General features: G+C 38.3%; 1 protein-coding gene and 1 long non-coding RNA gene across 2 annotated transcripts in view; one reads left to right on the forward strand and one right to left on the reverse strand.

Moving 5' to 3' along the window:
* Positions 1 to 18803, forward strand: part of LOC137177280 (uncharacterized) — a 42800-nt gene that overhangs the window by 23512 nt on the left and 485 nt on the right. Inside the window, exons 17-22 of the mRNA XM_067583467.1 lie at positions 4742 to 4846; positions 5479 to 5568; positions 6217 to 6333; positions 17355 to 17381; positions 17546 to 17569; positions 18640 to 18666. Coding sequence (XP_067439568.1) covers positions 4742 to 4846; positions 5479 to 5568; positions 6217 to 6333; positions 17355 to 17381; positions 17546 to 17569; positions 18640 to 18666 — 390 coding nt within the window. The remainder of the gene's footprint in view (positions 1 to 4741; positions 4847 to 5478; positions 5569 to 6216; positions 6334 to 17354; positions 17382 to 17545; positions 17570 to 18639; positions 18667 to 18803) is intronic.
* LOC137177290 (uncharacterized) lies at positions 6790 to 8455 on the reverse strand. The gene is made up of 3 exons (XR_010926052.1): positions 8202 to 8455; positions 8062 to 8123; positions 6790 to 7268 (listed from the first exon to the last, which is right to left on the reverse strand). It is a non-coding gene; the product is annotated as an uncharacterized lncRNA (long non-coding RNA).

An 18803-nucleotide genomic window follows, 5' to 3' on the forward strand; every position in this document is an offset into this window, starting at 1 on the left:
AGCCTTGTGGTTGGGAAGTATTCCTCTTTCCATCTTTCATCAATTACCGACACCTGAGAACCTGTGTCCCATAGAGCTTGCAGGTGGTGGCCATTTAGGTAACATTCAACAAGACACTGCCTGCCAACTAGCGAAGTGACTTTGCGGGGGTGGCCAACATGAGGTAGGAGGGGCAGAGTATCAGCAATTTTCCTTTTGCAGGAAGCCTTTCCACCGGCGCTTGGCAGGTGAGTGCATTTTCCTTTATGCTCAGCCCAGTTTTGGTTTTGACATGTTTTGGAACAGTACAGTGTCTCTTTGCAGGATGAACATCGTTTCAATTTGTCAGGTGAGTCTGCACTGCCACAATTTGCACATTTCTGGGACTCTTTGCTAGTCACGGTTAGCACCCGTCCCGTGGTGGTAACCATTCCCTGTTTAAAGGAGCCTCCCTGGATGGTCTGATTCCTCTGATTTTGCATCCAGCCTGAAAATGTTCTCCACTTCCACATCGGTAGCAGTGCATGCAGCGTTCATTCGCTCCTGTCTGCTGGCAGACAAAACATCTCCGTGAAGCACGGACAGAGTGATTGGTGTACTGATTCGGTCCATACTGTGGCCGCATTGGAGCAGGTGTTTGAGGCTGGTTGTAGCTGCTGTAATACTGCTGCGGTGAAACAGATGGCTGAGGGTCCCTATCTGGCCTAACTGCAGGTGGGGCATAGGACTGTGGCTGGAACCTAGTCTGATGTAAAGTTTCTTTGATCTGGGCTATCTCTGCACTGAGACCTTTCAGAGAAGCTACACTTGTCTTAAGCTCTTGTATCTCTGTTAACAGTTCTGGGGAAATCCCTGTTTTGGTTTCCTTCACAGAGCACTTAGCAGGTGACCTATCTTCTGACTGCACTACACTTACACTTGTGGCTGACTGTTGGTTGCTAAGCTTCCTTTTGTTTCTCCTTTCAGCCTCATTAGCACAGGCAACATTTAACCTCTCTAGCAGAAGCTCATCTGAGGTCTCAGTATCTAATAGGAGAGGCTGCATGTCTATCCTGATACTTTCATTCTGGAGACCAGTAAGTAGTGTGTGTAAACACATGCGCTGGACTAACGCTGGATCATACTTAAGCCCTGATTCTGACTCTTGGGAAGCAAACAGTACTTTCTGCCTCAAATCTAAAACTCGCATGAGGAAAGTCTGAGGAGTGTCTTTGCTGTTCTGTGCTTCAGAAGCTAGCTGCTTGTAGAGCTCTGTGGCGCTCTTTTCTTGGAAGTGGGAGCGCAGGATGCGTCGGAGTGTGGGGAGAGTCAGGTGGGGCTTTCCTTCCAAATAGCTGCGTAACTGTGAGCCGGGAGATATAGCTCTAATTACAGCATCTACTATTTCTATTTCAGGATAACCTCTGTTCAGTCCATTCTCAATCTGATGAGCGAGGCTAGAAAATGTCAATTTATCTTTCTGGCCTGCTTCGCCTATTTGACCTGAGATTTTGAAATCTTTGCGCCAGCATGGGCTCGGCTGCTGCAGCTGAGCACTGACCAGGGGCTGCATACTGACTGGTGGGCTGACAGTAGGTTGGGACTGGCACTGAGACTCATACCCAGCAGCATTAACAGGGATGGACTGCTCAGTTTCCACTCCTTTACATTGCTTTACAGTTCTCTGCTCCTCTATTTCCCTCTGAGTCCCTGCCCTTTCCACATTCTCCTCAGTTTGTACTGCTCCGTTATCCGTGCCCATGGCCAAACCTGCAATTTTGTCTTTCAGCAGCAACAATTCTGACATGCCGTCATCTTCTAACTCTGCCACTTCTTCTCTTTCAAGATACTTCATTACATGAGTCACTAGTGATATGCGGGACTTTCCTTCAACATTTTCTCTCCGCTCTCCTGAGACGTTAAGAAAATCACAGACTCCGAGCAAATTTTCTCTAGTCAGGGTATGTAGTTCTCCTACAACCTCTTCCTGTAGCTCTTCCAAGGCTGTCATCATGTCGACAGGGCAGGAGCAACTTTTACTGTGCAGGAGTTGACTCTGAACTGGATGGCCTTTAATGTCCCTGATGATCTCTGACTGGCCTCAGGTGACGTGTACTTAACCACCAGCTTCCAGCTCTCCTCAAACAGCAACACGTTCCTCACTACCACCTGTCTGGGTTGTATTGTGGGGGATTTAGCTACCACAGGATTCGGCCGCCAGGTTGTGGACACCGGACATCCAAGGAGCAATCCCAGCGGTGCCTCCAAAATGTTACGCCCCTGAAACGGGGAGAAATAATCACAAGAGTGATACGAGTGATTTCTTCAGTGAGAGCGTTTACTCGAATGAATTATTGAACATATACACAATCTACAAATAAACAAATAAACAGGCTACCCTGCTTAACAAGCTGGTTATAGTAGCATACATACCCTATTCAAGTTACACAAATATACAGTATTTCTTTGAGACATAATTCCTATTCTCTCTACTGTTACTGGTAAATAATATACTGCTGTAACTCAGTAACCTCTCATAACCTTGTAAAAGTTACTAAATAGACAATATAGAAAAACTGTGTAAAATACATCTGCATATGTAGACAATTGAATTCACAAAATGGCGGAAGCAATTGGCGTAGTTACGGGTTGAACTCTGCTAACAAGCGGGAGCTAGCTCGCCAGACACTTTACCATACTCGGCAAACTTTACTTTAACTCACTTGAAATGTTACACATACATTCACTTGACACTCAAAACATATTAGAAAAATTATTACAACCACCTTAATAGTGTCAAATGCCGACAACATACCTGAAACGGGGAGAAATAATCACAAGAGTGATACGAGTGATTTCTTCAGTGAGAGCGTTTACTCGAATGAAGAAAACACCGCGAGTTCCCCTGGATACGTGGGTGGAGACAAAAGCAATCGATCTCACGCTAGTAGATTAAGACTACTTTGCGGATCACTGATAATACCATTATAGCTGAACCTCTGACAATAAAGGATGAAATGAACAATGAATTAATTAAAGACCTTTTAAAATTTTAACCTCTTTTGACATAATGAATTCCTACTTTTTTTTAACCCATTTTAAACACATCTTATAAATTGTTTCTCATGACTATGATCTTTTTAACCTTATCACAGCATTTTAAGTGTACTGTCCTTTTTAAGCTTGTATGGCCCTTTTAGTGCATCATTCTTTTAACTTATTACATTAGCTCGTTAAATCCCATAGATGGCGCAACGACGCTGCGCTGGTTTCCACCTGGACCCAACTCCGGGTGCAAGAAGGAAGAGAAGTGTTTGTCATGGAGAGACCGCGAGCAATGGAGTATTTGATAGAAAAACAAATATAAACTGGTCCATCAGCAATGAAGGCAATCATTTGGACATATTTTGTTTTTTCTTTTCTCGAAGGGAAGGAGGAGCTTGACGAGATTAATGCTGTTATCAGGCGTTGCAGCGCCGGTTTGTGTGGTTGTGGGCTTATTTATTAGTAACCGCCGTGAAACAATCAGAAAACATTTTATTGATCTGATTCACCAGCTTCATCACTAAGGTTACCAGCGCTCCCTCTCTTCATTCACTCTCTAGCTCGCTCGACCACTGCTTCTCTCTCTCTTATCTTTTTTAAAATGAGTCGGGGAGCCGTCAGCAAAGCCTAACTTTACTTTTAACGTTATCAAACAAAGAAGTTTTCTTCCTCTCTTCCCAGTAATGTTTTTGTCATAATGCAGGGTTGTTCAGTGTTACAGGTTACGATTCTCCAAAAGTTGGTTCTGGTTCAACTTTCTCCCTGCAGCCCCCCTGCAGCCCCCTCCCCCGCAGATTAACACACGTCAGACTGCCAGCTGGTTTTCTGAGGACGAGAATGAGAAAGTCATTTTATCTCAATGAAAAACGTCTCCTTGAAGTTTATGACAAACTGCCAAAAACAAGCCAACAAGATGCAGCAGTGAAACAAGCGTTTAAACAGCTGTTCTGTATTTTGAAACACACAATAAAATTCAGTAAATAGTGAAACTGCCCGTTTCATCACTTTATATTCATGTAATAAATATACAAATGTCAATTAGATGATAATCTGCATGAGAAATTAAGAAAAAGAAACAAAATCAGTTATAATAATCATCATCTTATAGTGATCAATTTGACCAATTTGATCAATTTTCTTGTTTGCACTTTGCAGCTAAATGTAACAGGCAGCTATTGTTTATTTGATTTTGTTATTTGAAGTATGAATTTAAGTTATTATTTGAAGTTTTGCACTCAGCAGTTTATCTTTGCAATCATTTTTATTTTTGTATTAAGTATTCATTTGACTCTTTGTCTCAGGGCTGCTTTGGTTTCCTGTTGACTGAGTGAACTAAAGGAACATAAATCTTAGTCAGGGTTGATGTTGATAGCAAATGTTTACACTTGATTCAGTGTGATTTTTTTTCTTTGACACCTATGAAAGTGTCTCCTGCAGTCAAATAGAAAGAGTTACTCAAAACATCAATCTAGAATCAAATCTATGAATGTATTGAATTGAGAATTGATTTTGAATCGTAAATCAATTGTGAATCGAATTGTGAGATTTCCTGAATCATGCACTCATATTAAATATACTGTATTTTGGTGGTTTGATATAAATCAAATCTTTGACTTGAATTTACATTCTTTATATTTCTTTAGGTGTGGTATATTAATATTTCTGTAAATTTGACTGATAATGTTAATCTAGTTGTGCAATTAATAATAATAATTATTTATTCTTTCATTTTTTGTAGGGGAGCTGACCTGGATGATCATCGTAACAGCAATATTTGGAGTGATTATGGTTGGGTTCATCATCATCATCATCATCATGTATTTCAGATACAGAGACAAATTATGTAAGAAGTCAGAAAATATTTTATTTATTTATTTTGGTTTTATATGAAACAAATCTTTGACTTGAATTTCATTCTTTATATTTCTTTAGGTGTGGTATATTAATATTTATATAAATTTGACTGATAATGTTAATCTAGTTGTGCATCATACATATTCAAGTTCTTTCAAGAGTGTGATTCTACCAACAATATTAGTCCTGATGATGTATTTTCATGCTAAGAGACAGGGAGTTTCTATCCTCATGCAAACATCCACAACCACAACCAACACCAAGAGATTCTCTCCAGATGTTTGATGAATCTGCATAAAAGGATGTTTCAGGGTCGACTTGTTGTCTTAGTGGTTAAAGCTCATAACAAATAACTGCAACATCACCACTATTATGCACTATTAATGCATCTTACTGTTTTTACTAAACATGACAATGTACTCAATGTCCTCATAGGAGTTACAAAACATGTTCTAACAGCATTAAATGACTAAATGACGAGCTTTGAGTTTATTATTTTTCTGTATTGGGTCACCTCAGAGTGCATTATCAAAGATGTGATCAGCTAACGACATTAGAATACAATACAGTGTCCTTGTAAACTATTTGTTGTTTTAATTATTTATTCTTTCATTTTTCTAGATGATCTGATAGAGGTGCTCATCTTAACAGCAGTTTGTATTTCGAGTGTGTGCAACATCATCATCAATTTAATATACAAAGGCAGAACAGGTAAGAAGTCACAAATATTGTATTTATTTTGATGCACTAAATGTACTGTATTTTGGTTTGATATAAATCAAATCTTTGACTTGAATTTACATTCTTTATATTTATGTGTGGTATATTAATATTTATGTAAATTTAACTGATAATGTTAATCTAGTTGTGCATCATACATATTCAAGTTCTTTCAAGAGTGTGATTCCACCAACAATATTAGTCCTGATGATGTATTTTCATGTTAAGAGACAGGAAGTTTCTATCCTCATGCAAACATCCACAACCACAACCAACACCAAGAGATTCTCTCCAGATGTTTGATGAATCTGCATAAAAGGATGTTTCAGGGTCGACTTGTTGTCTTAGTGGTTAAAGCTCATAACAAGTATCTGCAACATCACTACTATTATGCACTATTAATGCATCTTACTGTTTTTACTAAACATGACAATGTACTCAATGTCCTCATAGGAGTTACAAAACATGTTCTAACAGCATTAAATGACTAAATGACGAGCTTTGAGTTCATTATTTTTCTGTATTGGGTCACCTCAGAGTGCGTTATCAAAGATGGGATCAACTAACGACATTAGAATACAATACAGTGTCCTTGTAAACCATTTGTTGTTTTAATTATTTATTCTTTCATTTTTGTAGAGAATCTGACCTGGATGTTCAACTTCATACCAGTATGTATGCTGGTTGGGTTCATCATCATCATCATCTATTTAATATACAAAGGCATCATCTATTTCAGACGCAAAAGGAGAGAACGTAAGAAGTCACAAAATATTTTATTTATTTCTATGCACCAAATATACTATATTTTGGTGGTCTGATATAAACCAGATGTGTTTCTGGATGTTTCAGGGTCGACTTGTTGTCTTAGTGGTTAAATCTCATAACAAACAACTGCAACATCACTACTTTCATGTCTCCATCTACATTACTGAAGGCAAAAATGTTAATTAAGTGAGTTTACTTTGACTTAAAATCACTCAGAGTCTCAGTACATTTTATAAACAAAAAAGTACAACAATAACAAAAAAGCATTTTTATGGCTTTTGTACAGAAAACTGTAAATAAGGAACAAAAGTCTGAACAAGATAGCAATTACATAATTAAATTGTAGTAAAATGTAGCATCCTCAGTGCTAACCAAAAGTAGTAATAAGACACAACATCTAACTTGGTCCAATGAGCGGTTGTCTTGAATAATTCAGGGAGTAAATTAACTTATGGTTGAACAGTGACAATTTATTGTCTCAAAACTTTTACACAATAATACACAAGACTTTAATTTTTAAAAGAATGGAAGATAAAAAATAAAATACATAAATCAAATAATCAATAATCAATAGAAATAGTCCGTTATGGAGGTGGAAAACCTCCAATGAAATGTTCTTTAGTTTACTGGTTGTTCCTTTAATCCACGGTTACTCCTTATGATTAAAGAGCTCAAGAGTTCAGTTCAAAGTAGTTTTGTGTTGTATCTGTTCCAAGTGTCTAATAGTGTCACTACTATTACTACCTGGGTAGGATAATTAGTGTGTGTGTCTTATCTGTAACCCAATGAAAATGAATATCACTTTAAATCAGATGTCCTCTGTGGGCAGTTCCTACTGTTGACCAACACCGTTTCTACAACTGTCCACAGAGTCACAGGCTGGACTCGCCATCTCTGATTCTATCTGGTCACAAAAAACCAACCTACACAGATACAGATAATGCAGGATAATAAGTTATTTGGTTCTCTTTATGTGTCTAAGATGAGATCTCATTAAATTCTTTTCTCTCTCAGAATATCATACATCATATAACCAACAATTAAGGAAACACTTGTACTACATTGACCATATATTAACAACTGGTAATTTTAACATGAACAATTTACCATGAATTTCTTTAAAACAGACGTCTTTTTAACTTTAATAATAAATTATTTACAATGAATTTTCCCTCTGTCACATCAACATTTGTATTCTTACAGTAACAGATTGCTTATTATGAATTTCTTATGTCAAAACAATTAGCATTTTAACATTTATCTAGATTATTTGCTGTATTGTTACATTTTTATTTTTAATGTACTGTTAATCATGAAAACGAACTAAATTATCCTTTATGATTCACTTAACATGTACATATAGCAACCATAATCGGTTAAATTACCATTTAATGGCATTACAAAACATTAAAGTGCACAAATCCCATTAAAATATAACGATTTTAATATTAGAAAACAGTGTAATGTTCCTTTAAAGTGTTGACACGGTGTCGGTCGCTCCATTAGCCAGAGCTAGCGATTAGCAGCTAGCGATCTTTTCAGACTATAAAAACAATGATACAGTTGCATCAAAGCATGTAATAAACATCAGACCACATTTTAACAATCAGCGGTTGGTTTTTATGAAAAGTATCTTGACTCAACAGGAAGTTTAATGCAGCTTCCCTCCACAGTGGCTAACACAACAACAGACTAGCAGACAACATGGCAACTCACCGGAGTTTCTCAACATTAATAACTGGACAGAAGTTGTTTCCCTCTCGCTCACAGTTGGACCTCTATTAAAAGAGCAACTTATTAACATTGTTACATGGACATTAATCTGACTTTTATGACTATTTTGCGGTGTCTAATACCAGGAAATGCTCGTTTTTTGTTTGTTTACATGCTCACACATGTCTGCTGTGTTGGTAGTGCTGCTGCGGTAGAAAGAAGAGAGAGCACGTGTCTCCCTCAACATAACAGGCGCACTGTGTTTATGCGCCCAACAACATGTAATTACATCTCTAAATCACATATATGGGTTTTGTAGCCCTATAATCCATGTGGGATACGAAAATAATAGGTGTCAGTCTGGATTTAATGGGTTAAGGCCCCGACCATGAACCGCAGTATCTCTAAGATCAGACAATTTTCATGTCTCAATCTATTTTAGGGAAATATGCCGATAATTTGTTTGTTTTTTTAGTATAAAATCAGTGTCTTGATACACTTGACAAAAAAGAAAGAAGACAATTAGAGAAAGATAAAATAATAACAACATACATTATACTAAACATACATGATACTATTCAGTTATAGGAGTGGTAAAAATTGGATTCAAGAGGTGAAGCGTCGACCATGAACCACAACGTCCCTGATTCATGTTTGATTATCTTCACTGATAGTAATCAATAATCAATAAAAGCATAGAACGCCCAATAAGTTATCACCTAAAATCTGAATGGTGTAATTTTTGGAATAATGAGATAACCTGCATCATGTGATGTGAGTGTTCGTGGGGGAATGTGAGGTCTGAGAAGTTTTGACAGGTCAGGAGGTAATAGGTAGCAGTTTGTAGTTTGACTTGAATGAAACCGTAAACCAGTGAATCAGAAGAATTGTAGCAGCAGCATTTTGGACTTGTTGGATCTTTTTAATAGTACAGTATACAAGACCTGAATGACCATGAATGAGAATTTCTGCATCTGACTGTGTTAGAAATGGGTGAACTTGGACGATGTGTCAGAGGTGGAAGAAAACTACTTTAGTGATGTTGCTGATGTTTCCCTCAAATCTAAGATAAATGAAATTACAGGACTTCTTTATCTCATCTGCTTAGTGGCAACATCAGAAGACAACTTCCTAATCAGAGCTGAAAATGTAAAGTAGAGGTTCATTGATAAACACACTGAAAGGCACCAGAGACAGTCTGCCTTTCTGTATCTGTATGTCTGAAGTCTTTGAAGCCATAAAAAAGTCTTGAAGGTTCCATATTTAAAAGGTCAAGACCAGGCGAGTCTTCAGCTGTACTGCAGAGACTGTGTGTTGTCACTAAACTAAAACGTATGACTCATTACATTTTCTTTGGCTGATTCTTCCTCACCTCTGAGAACATTGTCAGAGTATTAGGAAAACCCATCTCTCATGATTCTACACATATTGTCCACTCTGTTAATACTATTAATATTGTTCTATTTGTTAATGAGAAGCTGTGTTTGTAAAGGCCACCTTCTACATCTGTAATTAATTCAGGTATTTAATCTCTACAACTTTCTCAACTAAACAAAACCACCAGATAAAAGAGCAGTTATGAATGTTACAAATGTATTATTAATACCCATGTTGCACAAGTTTGACATTCACAAAAGAAAATGTAACTTATAAAACCTAATTATGAAACAAAACATGATTAATGAAGAATTCCAGTGAGTTAACACACACTTATTCATCTTCTATACAGGAGAAGCTAAAGAAAGGGACTTACAAGGTAAGATAGAACATTTTAAGTATTAATGTGACAATATTTTAATTAATGTTCTGTTTTCATGCATCCAGCACTTTAAATTAATATATAATCCTTTACAAGCAAAAACCAGTGTTTCAAATGCATTCAATGATTTTTTTTTAATTACTGAATTTAAGAAATAAATTAATAAAAAAAGTCTCAAATTGGACACATTGTTAGTTGTTGTTGATTTAGTAATGTGATGTTTTCCTAACAGACAAATGAAGTTTTACAGTCATCAATCATACTGCTGTTAGTTTTAACAGATCAAATTAAAACATGTATTCTGACAAATAGATTTATTTACAACTAAATACTGACAAAGACATATACATTTGTTTGAATATCAGCAGTTAAAAAACTTGTAACATGGATTCACTGTGTGATAGATGCATCATGGTTGTGACAATTCTTTATTCATTCAACAGAGTATCTTGAATGGAAGAAAAAGGGTAAGAACAACCCTTTTTTTTCTTGAACTGTTATAACTGCAGTAAACTAGAAGTTTGACTGTCTGACAGATGTATTGTGGTTGTGACAATTCTTTTATCATTTAATACTGATCTCAACAATTTCTCAGGTCCATAAAACATCCACCCAGGACCTGGAAACTCTCAATCTATTTAATGGAAATCTGACAATAATTAGTTTATTTTTTAGTGTCAAATCACAAAAAAAGAAAGAAGACAATTACAGAAAGAGAAAATAATAACAACATACATTATATTAAACATACATGATACTATTCGGTTATAGGAGTGGCAAAAATTGGATTTAAGAGGTGAAGCGTCGACCATGAACCACAACGTCCCTGATTCATGTTTGATTAGGGACCTTTATTGATTGTTGTTCTCCATCTCTCTCTCCCCCTGTCCCTCATTCTCTGTCATCTCTTCACTGATACTAATCAATAATCAATAAAGGCAGAAAACATCCAAAAATGATTTCTCAAATAAAATGGATGTAATCTTTGGAATTATGAGATAACCTGCATCCTGTGTAGCAGTTTGTAGTTTGACTTGAATGAAACCGTAAACCAGTGAATCAGAAGAATTGTAGCAGCTGCATTTTGGACTTGTTGGATCTTTTTAATAGTACAGAATACAAGACCTGAATGACCATGAATGAAAATTTTTACATCTGACTTTGTTAGAAATGGGTGAACTTGGACGATGTGTCAGAGGTGGAAGAAAACTACTTTAGTGATGTTGCTGATGTTTCCCTCAAATCTAAGATAAATGAAATTACAGGACTTCTTTATCTCTTCTGCTTAGTGGCAACATCGGTTCAATCAGGAGAGACTCAGTTTTTCATATAAGTGAATGTTATTTATTGAACATGCATGATAGGTGAAAGTGAGAGTCTTTGGTGATTAGACCCCATCGTGAATGTCAACATTTATGAAAGGGGGGAGGTGAAGGCGTGATTAGAATAGGATAACCCCCCGATGGAGTCTAGACACTGGTGGTGGTGATGAATAAAGGGAGCAGATCTTGATGGTGAAGGCAGCAGGCTCCTGGTGAACTCAGACCTGGTGCTGAAGTATGAAGTGGAGAAGATGAGGTGGTGATCAGGAATGAAGAGGAGAGGAGCGAGCTGCTGGAACGCAGCCGTGGAGTTGGATGGGGTGGAGGAGGAGCGATGATCACTCTGAAATGACAACTGACAGCAACAGAGAGGGGAACAGATTTAAAGTTTGACAGCTGAGTTGTGATTGGCAGTTAGAAATTGTGGAGGAATCTGATTTGATGACTAGAGTAACGCCCCTAATCAGCTGATTGGACAGCGGGAGAAACAGGGAGAGAGAGAGGAGTTGGAATGAATGAATGGTTATAGATAGTATTCCTGCCTGAATTTACGCTAAACTCCATTTCAATCAGAAGAGACTCACTTTTTCATAGAAGTGAATGTTATTTATTGAATATGCATGATAGATTACAGTGAGAGTCTTTGGTGATTAGACCCCATCGTGAATGTCAGCAGATATGAAAGGAGGGAGGTGGAGGATTGATTAGAAAAGGATAATCCCCCAAAGAAAGAGAACTGAGGACATACAAACTTACTCAAATATTTGATCCTTACCTTACCGGCAGGGAAGGATTCTAGTGAGATATGCAAAAGGGAAAATTAGACAGAATGCAGTGATAATAAACGTTCATGACAATGTAAACATTACACTTGAATGAATGGAAGATAAAAGAGTTGATAGAAGAGAGTGAGTTAGTGATCACTAGAAGAGTGGTGGGTGGCGTGAGGTATGGAGACCATGTTCTTATGCACATTTCATAAGGAGGGAAGAGAGAGGATAGCCTGAAAGCAGAGTGAAATGACCCGTAGATATGACATAGCTCTTTACCATGCACAAGATTTGTTGTATGAGAGGAAGAACTGCTAGCATGATCAGCAATGATAGCAATGAGCTGCGACACCCATAACTCAGGACACCACCACCAGTTATATGTATGACTTACCAGATTATGGCCTAAGAGATCTTTGATTTGCAAGAACAGTGCTGACGTCTGGACGATGAGGATGTGTAGGCAGAGGGTGACCGCCGACACAGTTGTAGCAGGGAGGCAGATAAAATACTTTGGGTGGGGGTGGAAGTAACCACCACGACCTAAAAGAAAGCCCTGAATAATGCTAATTTAAATGAAAGACAGCGGCAGATGATAAACTACGATGGAACTGTGTCGCTGCTGCTATTGGATAGATGTGACCAGCGGATGTGAGCAACTGATATCTCGATTGACGACCTTGGCAGGGCGACCAGGGAATAACGAGTAACAGATGCATGAGATGTGAATGCAGGATGATAACACACATGAGAAATAAAATAACAGCCTATGCATGCAAAGATAGTCTTCCTGACTGAACTTATCTAAAGCTCAATACATAGGACAACAAGTGAATGAAGTAAAGATAATGTTTATTCTACCAGATGATGATGAGAGATAATTAAGTCTAAATGTATTGCACTCAGACTCTACGGGAGATTTTGAGTTGAGGGAGTCGCCCTGAGCAGCAGCAATATAAATCCCCCCAAAATAAAGGGTGCAAGCCCCCACCACTAAAAGAATACACAGCCTGATGTTTTCCCCTAAATAATGCTTACTTACCAAGCAGGAATGAAACAGGCCTCATTTAGTTGTGAAGATGGTACGATCTGCTAGAGACGAAGCATAATATTGAGCTTGACACAGAAAATATGTTTTTGAACTAGAGAGATTAAAATCAACAGTCAACCGAACATAAACAGGCAGAGACAAAAACCTCCTGTATTGACTAGGTTGGACTGACCTGAAAAGCTACAATATTGAGCTTTAAAATGTTAACATGAAACATAGGACTGGAAAGGAGGCATAGTTTAATATATGAACAATACCTGATGTTTAAATTGCTTAGAGGCTGTAGAATATGAATTAAAGCATTTAACATCGCTACTGTTGAGACAATCAGAGTGAGCCGACGTCGGGCCGTATGAAGAATGATGCTTCCACTGCTGAAGAACATAATAAATACACTGACAGTGACGCAGTGATGTACTGATGAACGTGCTGATACATTTGACTGATGAGTTTGCTTATTGAGAAACTAGTAGCTGTCCTCCTTAGTTGTAGTACCATGATAGCCAGCTAATCAACATCCATAGTAAAACATATTAGGATGCTCCAAAAATATGCAGACTCAAGGTGAGAAGAATGAAAGATTACATGATGCAGGGAAAAGGGCCAACGTCCGCTATGATGGGAGAAGGCCAATGATAATGCAGAGGATAACCAGAAAGCAGGGAAATGATATGAAGATGCAGAGGAGCAAACCGTGATATGAGTAGGCAGTTATTCAGATCATAGTTTGTGGCTCACAGGTAGCATGAGATGAGGAACTGACGTTACTGTGACGTCACCCACTAGTTTGGAACTGCCGTTTTGAAGCCTCGAGTTTAGAGATTTGACCGTCACCATCTTGGAGTTGACAGTCGCCATGATTGATTTGTGGAGCCAGGAGTGACCATATTTGGACGAGAGGGAGGAGCTGATCATAGCGCTAGCTGCTAGCTTGGTTAGCATGGTGCATATAATCTATGGATAACAGCGATAAACTAATGCTAATGCTAATTCCCGCTGGCATAAAAAGGCGTAAAGCCACTGAAATAAGATGTACTCACCAGAGAAACTGAACGTGCGACTCTTTAGAGGGTCTTGTATCACAACCAAACGCTGAACACAATTTTTATTTAGGCGATCAAATGTTAGAATTAACTGTCATGAACTAAAACGCACTGTGAAATAGCAGCAGCTAAACCTATAATCTGTGAACTGAGGTTACGCCATGGTTACGTTACGTAATCAGCGTTGTCACTGGTAGCTACTTGTCAATCACAACGTAGCCACACTCTAAAGCTGCTTTATCATCTATTTATTCAAAATGAGACTAGAGTTGTGCGATTAATTTAATTTTAATTTCGATTACGATTTTGGCTTCCAACGATTATGAAAACAAGATAATTGACATAAAACGATTATTGTTTATTATTGTCATCTCGTAATGATGCTCTCGTTTTGTCTTGTGTTGCAAATCTAGCAAACCTCTTTTCTTTACAGCGGTGCGCTTTCGCCCCTCACCGCGTCCGACAGGCGTTGAGCGTCTCCGTCCACAGACTAACCTGCCTTCACCAGGCTGACTGACAGCTGAAATTTACTGAACCAAAATAGTTTGCATGTGGGATCCACGTGAAGAAATCAAGTGTTTGTACTTATTGATTCATTGGTTTTATTTCCTCGCCCACTGTAGCGAGTGAATCTGCCTGTAGTGAAACCGGGGCTAACTGGTGTTTCCTCCGCAGGCCCCACTTCACTCATCTGCCCGACAGACCCGCTGCTTCTTCCCACTTTAACCTGAATAACAAACCGGGGCTCGGTACTCCGGTTGGATCCAAACGTTATTGATAAGTTAATCTGATGCACTGATTGCCGTGTGCAGGATTCTATGTGCTCTGTATGGGCTGATTTATATCCTGAGTGCTGTATGCTCTTTCCTCCTACTTCCTCCTGATTAAAAAATTAAGCAGAGATGCAATAGAGAGCGTAGGCACCACATAACAGTATAAAATGCCTGAAGGGCATGTTAGGAAGTTCTAGTTTCCCTGCTATGACTATGTGCTGGACTTGTTCACGCAGAACCCGCTGCAGGTGATCGATCAGAATCACGCAGATGTCTTGAATTGGTATGGATTTATTGTCACCATCACAACCACAATCCTTGTACAACAGTCTGATGACTCAGTGGTTCTGAATAAATCAGAATAAACATGTCAGATATCCACATGAAAGTATAACAGGCTAATGTAGAAATGGTAAACTATATTACTTTCTGAATGTATAAATTTCCACTATACAAGACAACACAACTGGCAAACAGCTGGTAAATAATGTGGCCATGTATTAAACAGGCATAGCTGAGGCTGAAGCAGCATATTCCCTCTAACAGTGAGTTAATGTCCATCAGCAGTGCAAAACCGCCATCTATTGGCCAGTAGTAGACATGCATGACATCAATCCGGGGGCTGAACGAGCTGCTAAACTGCACGGGTTGTGCGCGCCCGTTAATTAACGAGCGGACCTACAAGTAGCCGTTCAGTCCGCTATTCTATCGGTAATATAGTAAATATTACACAACAAACCCAAACATAAAGGCCTAACCGTATGCTTGAGGCATGATGCCTATTAACATCTGGTAAATGTGGGTAACAGTAGCTGCTAATATGAAGCTACACAGTTGGCAGATTACATGAATATGAGCCCCTTTAGATCGGCTAACATAGAAATAATTCACTAACGAACAGCAACTATAACAACATGCTCAAACTGGTCACTCACTTGCGCTAGATGACTGTTAGTACAAAGCAAAGTCCTTAATCCTAAAGAGCGTCTGATGCGTGGCAGATTCCAGACTACCATCCTGAGGAAAACTGCGGGTCAACCTAGCTCAGTTCTGATAAGCTCCAAAATCCATGTCACGTGATGCAGAGTTCAGGTGGGGGGAGAGAGGGGGCATTATGTAGTGAAAGTGTTGCTGCTAAATAGGGCCTTTTGGACAGAGCAGATACATAATGCAATGCGTACGTGACACGATGCGTATGTACTAACCAACATGCTGAAATACATAACAGAGATGCATTAACTTACTGATGGGCGAGAGAAAAGCCTGTATGACTGAATGAGTTGAACGTGGTGTGTTCGCTTATTGTTTGAAATTCACTTCCAGATTCGCGTGCTGACATGCCTTGACGGTGATATGTCCACTTAATATAGGTCTACATAGCCTACTGAATACGCTTATAGCAACGTTGCATGTTTAAAAGAAGAAAGAACTAAGGTAGTAGCATTATGAATGTTATAGTTCTGTAGTTTACGAGCGTACCTGAAGCCCTCATGCACTGACCAGGTGAAGGAGAGCCAGAGTAGGGGTGGTCTGGTTGAGATTTGACTGAAGTAGAGAGGTTGACTGAGAAACTCTGAAATGGATCCGGACTCCGCTGGAGCAACTTTGCCGGTCGCTTGCTTTGCGGGGTTCGGAGTGCCGTCGTGAGGAGTTGCAGAGGACAAGCGAGCGGCTTTGAAGCCGCCGCTTGCGTGAGTAACAGAGTGACCTGTGGTCCTAGTGACCGATACAACGACCTGCGTGACGACGGAAGCATACAGCAGCATGACCACTGAGTCGCGATGATTGCGCTGAAATGACAACTGACAGCAACAGAGAAGGGAAGTTAGAGATCGTGGAGGAATCTGATTTCATGACTAGAGTAACGCCCTTAATCTGCTGATGTGAAAGCGGGAGAAACAGGGGAGCAAGAGGAGTGAGAATGAATAAATAGTTAAAGAGAGTCTTCCTGCCTGAGTTTACGCTAAGCTCCATAAGACAACTTCCTTATCAGTGCTGAAAATGTAGAGGTTCATTGATAAACACACTGAAAGGCACCAGAGACAGTCTGCCTTTCTGTATCTGTATGTCTGAAGTCTTTGAAGCCATAAAAAAGCCTTGAAGGTTCGATATTTAAAAGGTCAAGACCAGGCGAGTCTTCAGCTGTACTGCAGAGACTGTGTGTTGTCACTAAACTAAAACGTATGACTCATTACATTTTCTTTGGCTGATTCTTCCTCACCTCTGACAACATTGTCAGAGTATTAGGAAAACCCATCTCTCATGACTCTACACATATTGCCCACCCTGTTAATACTATTAATATTGTTATATTTGTTAATGAGAACCTGTGTTTGTAAAGGCCACCTTCAACATCTGTAATTAATTCAGGTATTTAATTTCTACAACTTTCTCAACTAAACAAAACCACCAGATAAAAGAGCAGTTATAAATGTTACACATGTATTATTAATACCCATGTTGCACAAGTTTGACATCCACAAAAGAAAATGTAACTTCTAAAACCTAATTATGAAACAAAACATGATTAATGAAGAATTGCAGTGAGTTAACACACACTTATTCATCTTCAATACAGGAGAAGCTGATGAAACGAGATGGCAAGGTAAGATAGAACATTTTCACATTGGTCACCTGTTTGTCTTTAATAATTTTAAAGACATATCTGACCAACATTTGTTTGAATAGCAGCAGTTAAAAAACGTCTAATATGGATTTACTGTGTGATAGAGGCATCATGGTTGTGACAATTCTTTATTTATTTCACAGAGTATCTAGAAAGGTTGGATACAGGTAAGAGCAACTTTCTTGAACTGTTATAACTGCAGTAAACTAGAACTTTGACTGTCTGACAGATGTATTGTGGTTGTGACAATTCTTTTATCATTTAATACTGATCACAACAATTTCTGAGGTCCATAAAACATCCACCCAGGACCTGGAAACTCTCAATCTGTTTAATGGAAATATGACAATAATTAGTTTATTTTTAGTGTCAAATCACAAAAAAAGAAAGAAGAAAATTACAGAAAGAGAAAATAATAACAACATACATTATATGAAACATACATGATACTATTCAGTTATAGGAGTGGCAAAAATTGGATTTAAGAGGTGAAGCGTCGACCATGAACCACAACGTTCCTGATTCATGTTTGATTAGGGACCTTTATTGATTGTTGTTTTCCATCTCTCTCTAAATGTAAATAAAATTACAGGACTTCTTTATCTCTTCTGCTTAGTGGCAACATCAGAAGACAACTTCCTAATCAGAGCTGAAAATGTAAAGTAGGGGTTCATTGATAAACACACTGAAAGGCACCAGAGACAGTCTGCCTTTCTGTATCTGTATGTCTGAAGTCTTTGAAGCCATAAAAAAGCCTTGAAGGTTCGATATTTAAAAGGTCAAGACCAGGCGAGTCTTCAGCTGTACTGCAGAGACTGTGTGTTGTCACTAAACTAAAACGTATGACTCATTACATTTTCTTTGGCTGATTCTTCCTCACCTCTGAGAACATTGTCAGAGTATTAGGAAAACCCATCTCTCATGACTCTACACATATTGTCTACTCTGTTAATACTATTAATATTGTTCTATTTGTTAATGAGAAGCTGTGTTTGTAAAGGCCACCTTCAACATCTGTAATTAATTCAGGTATTTAATCTCTACAACTTTCTCAACTAAACAAAACCACCAGATAAAAGAGCAGTTATGAATGTTACAAATGTATTATTAATACCCATGTTGCACAAGTTTGACATTGACAAAAGAAAATGTAACTTATAAAACCTAATTATGAAACAAAACATAATTAATGAAGAATTCCAATGAGTTAACACACACTTATTCATCTTCAATACAGGAGAAGCTAAAGAAAGGAAATTGCAAGGTAAGATAGAACATTTTCACATTGGTCACCTATTTGTCTTTAATCATTTTAGAGTATTTAACATGACAATATTTTAAATAATGTTCTGTTTTCATGCATCCAGCACTTAAAAGTAATTAATATCTAAACTTTTACAA

Source organism: Thunnus thynnus, chromosome 24 (genome assembly GCF_963924715.1).
Source record: "Thunnus thynnus chromosome 24, fThuThy2.1, whole genome shotgun sequence".
Taxonomy (NCBI): Eukaryota; Metazoa; Chordata; class Actinopteri; order Scombriformes; family Scombridae; genus Thunnus; species Thunnus thynnus.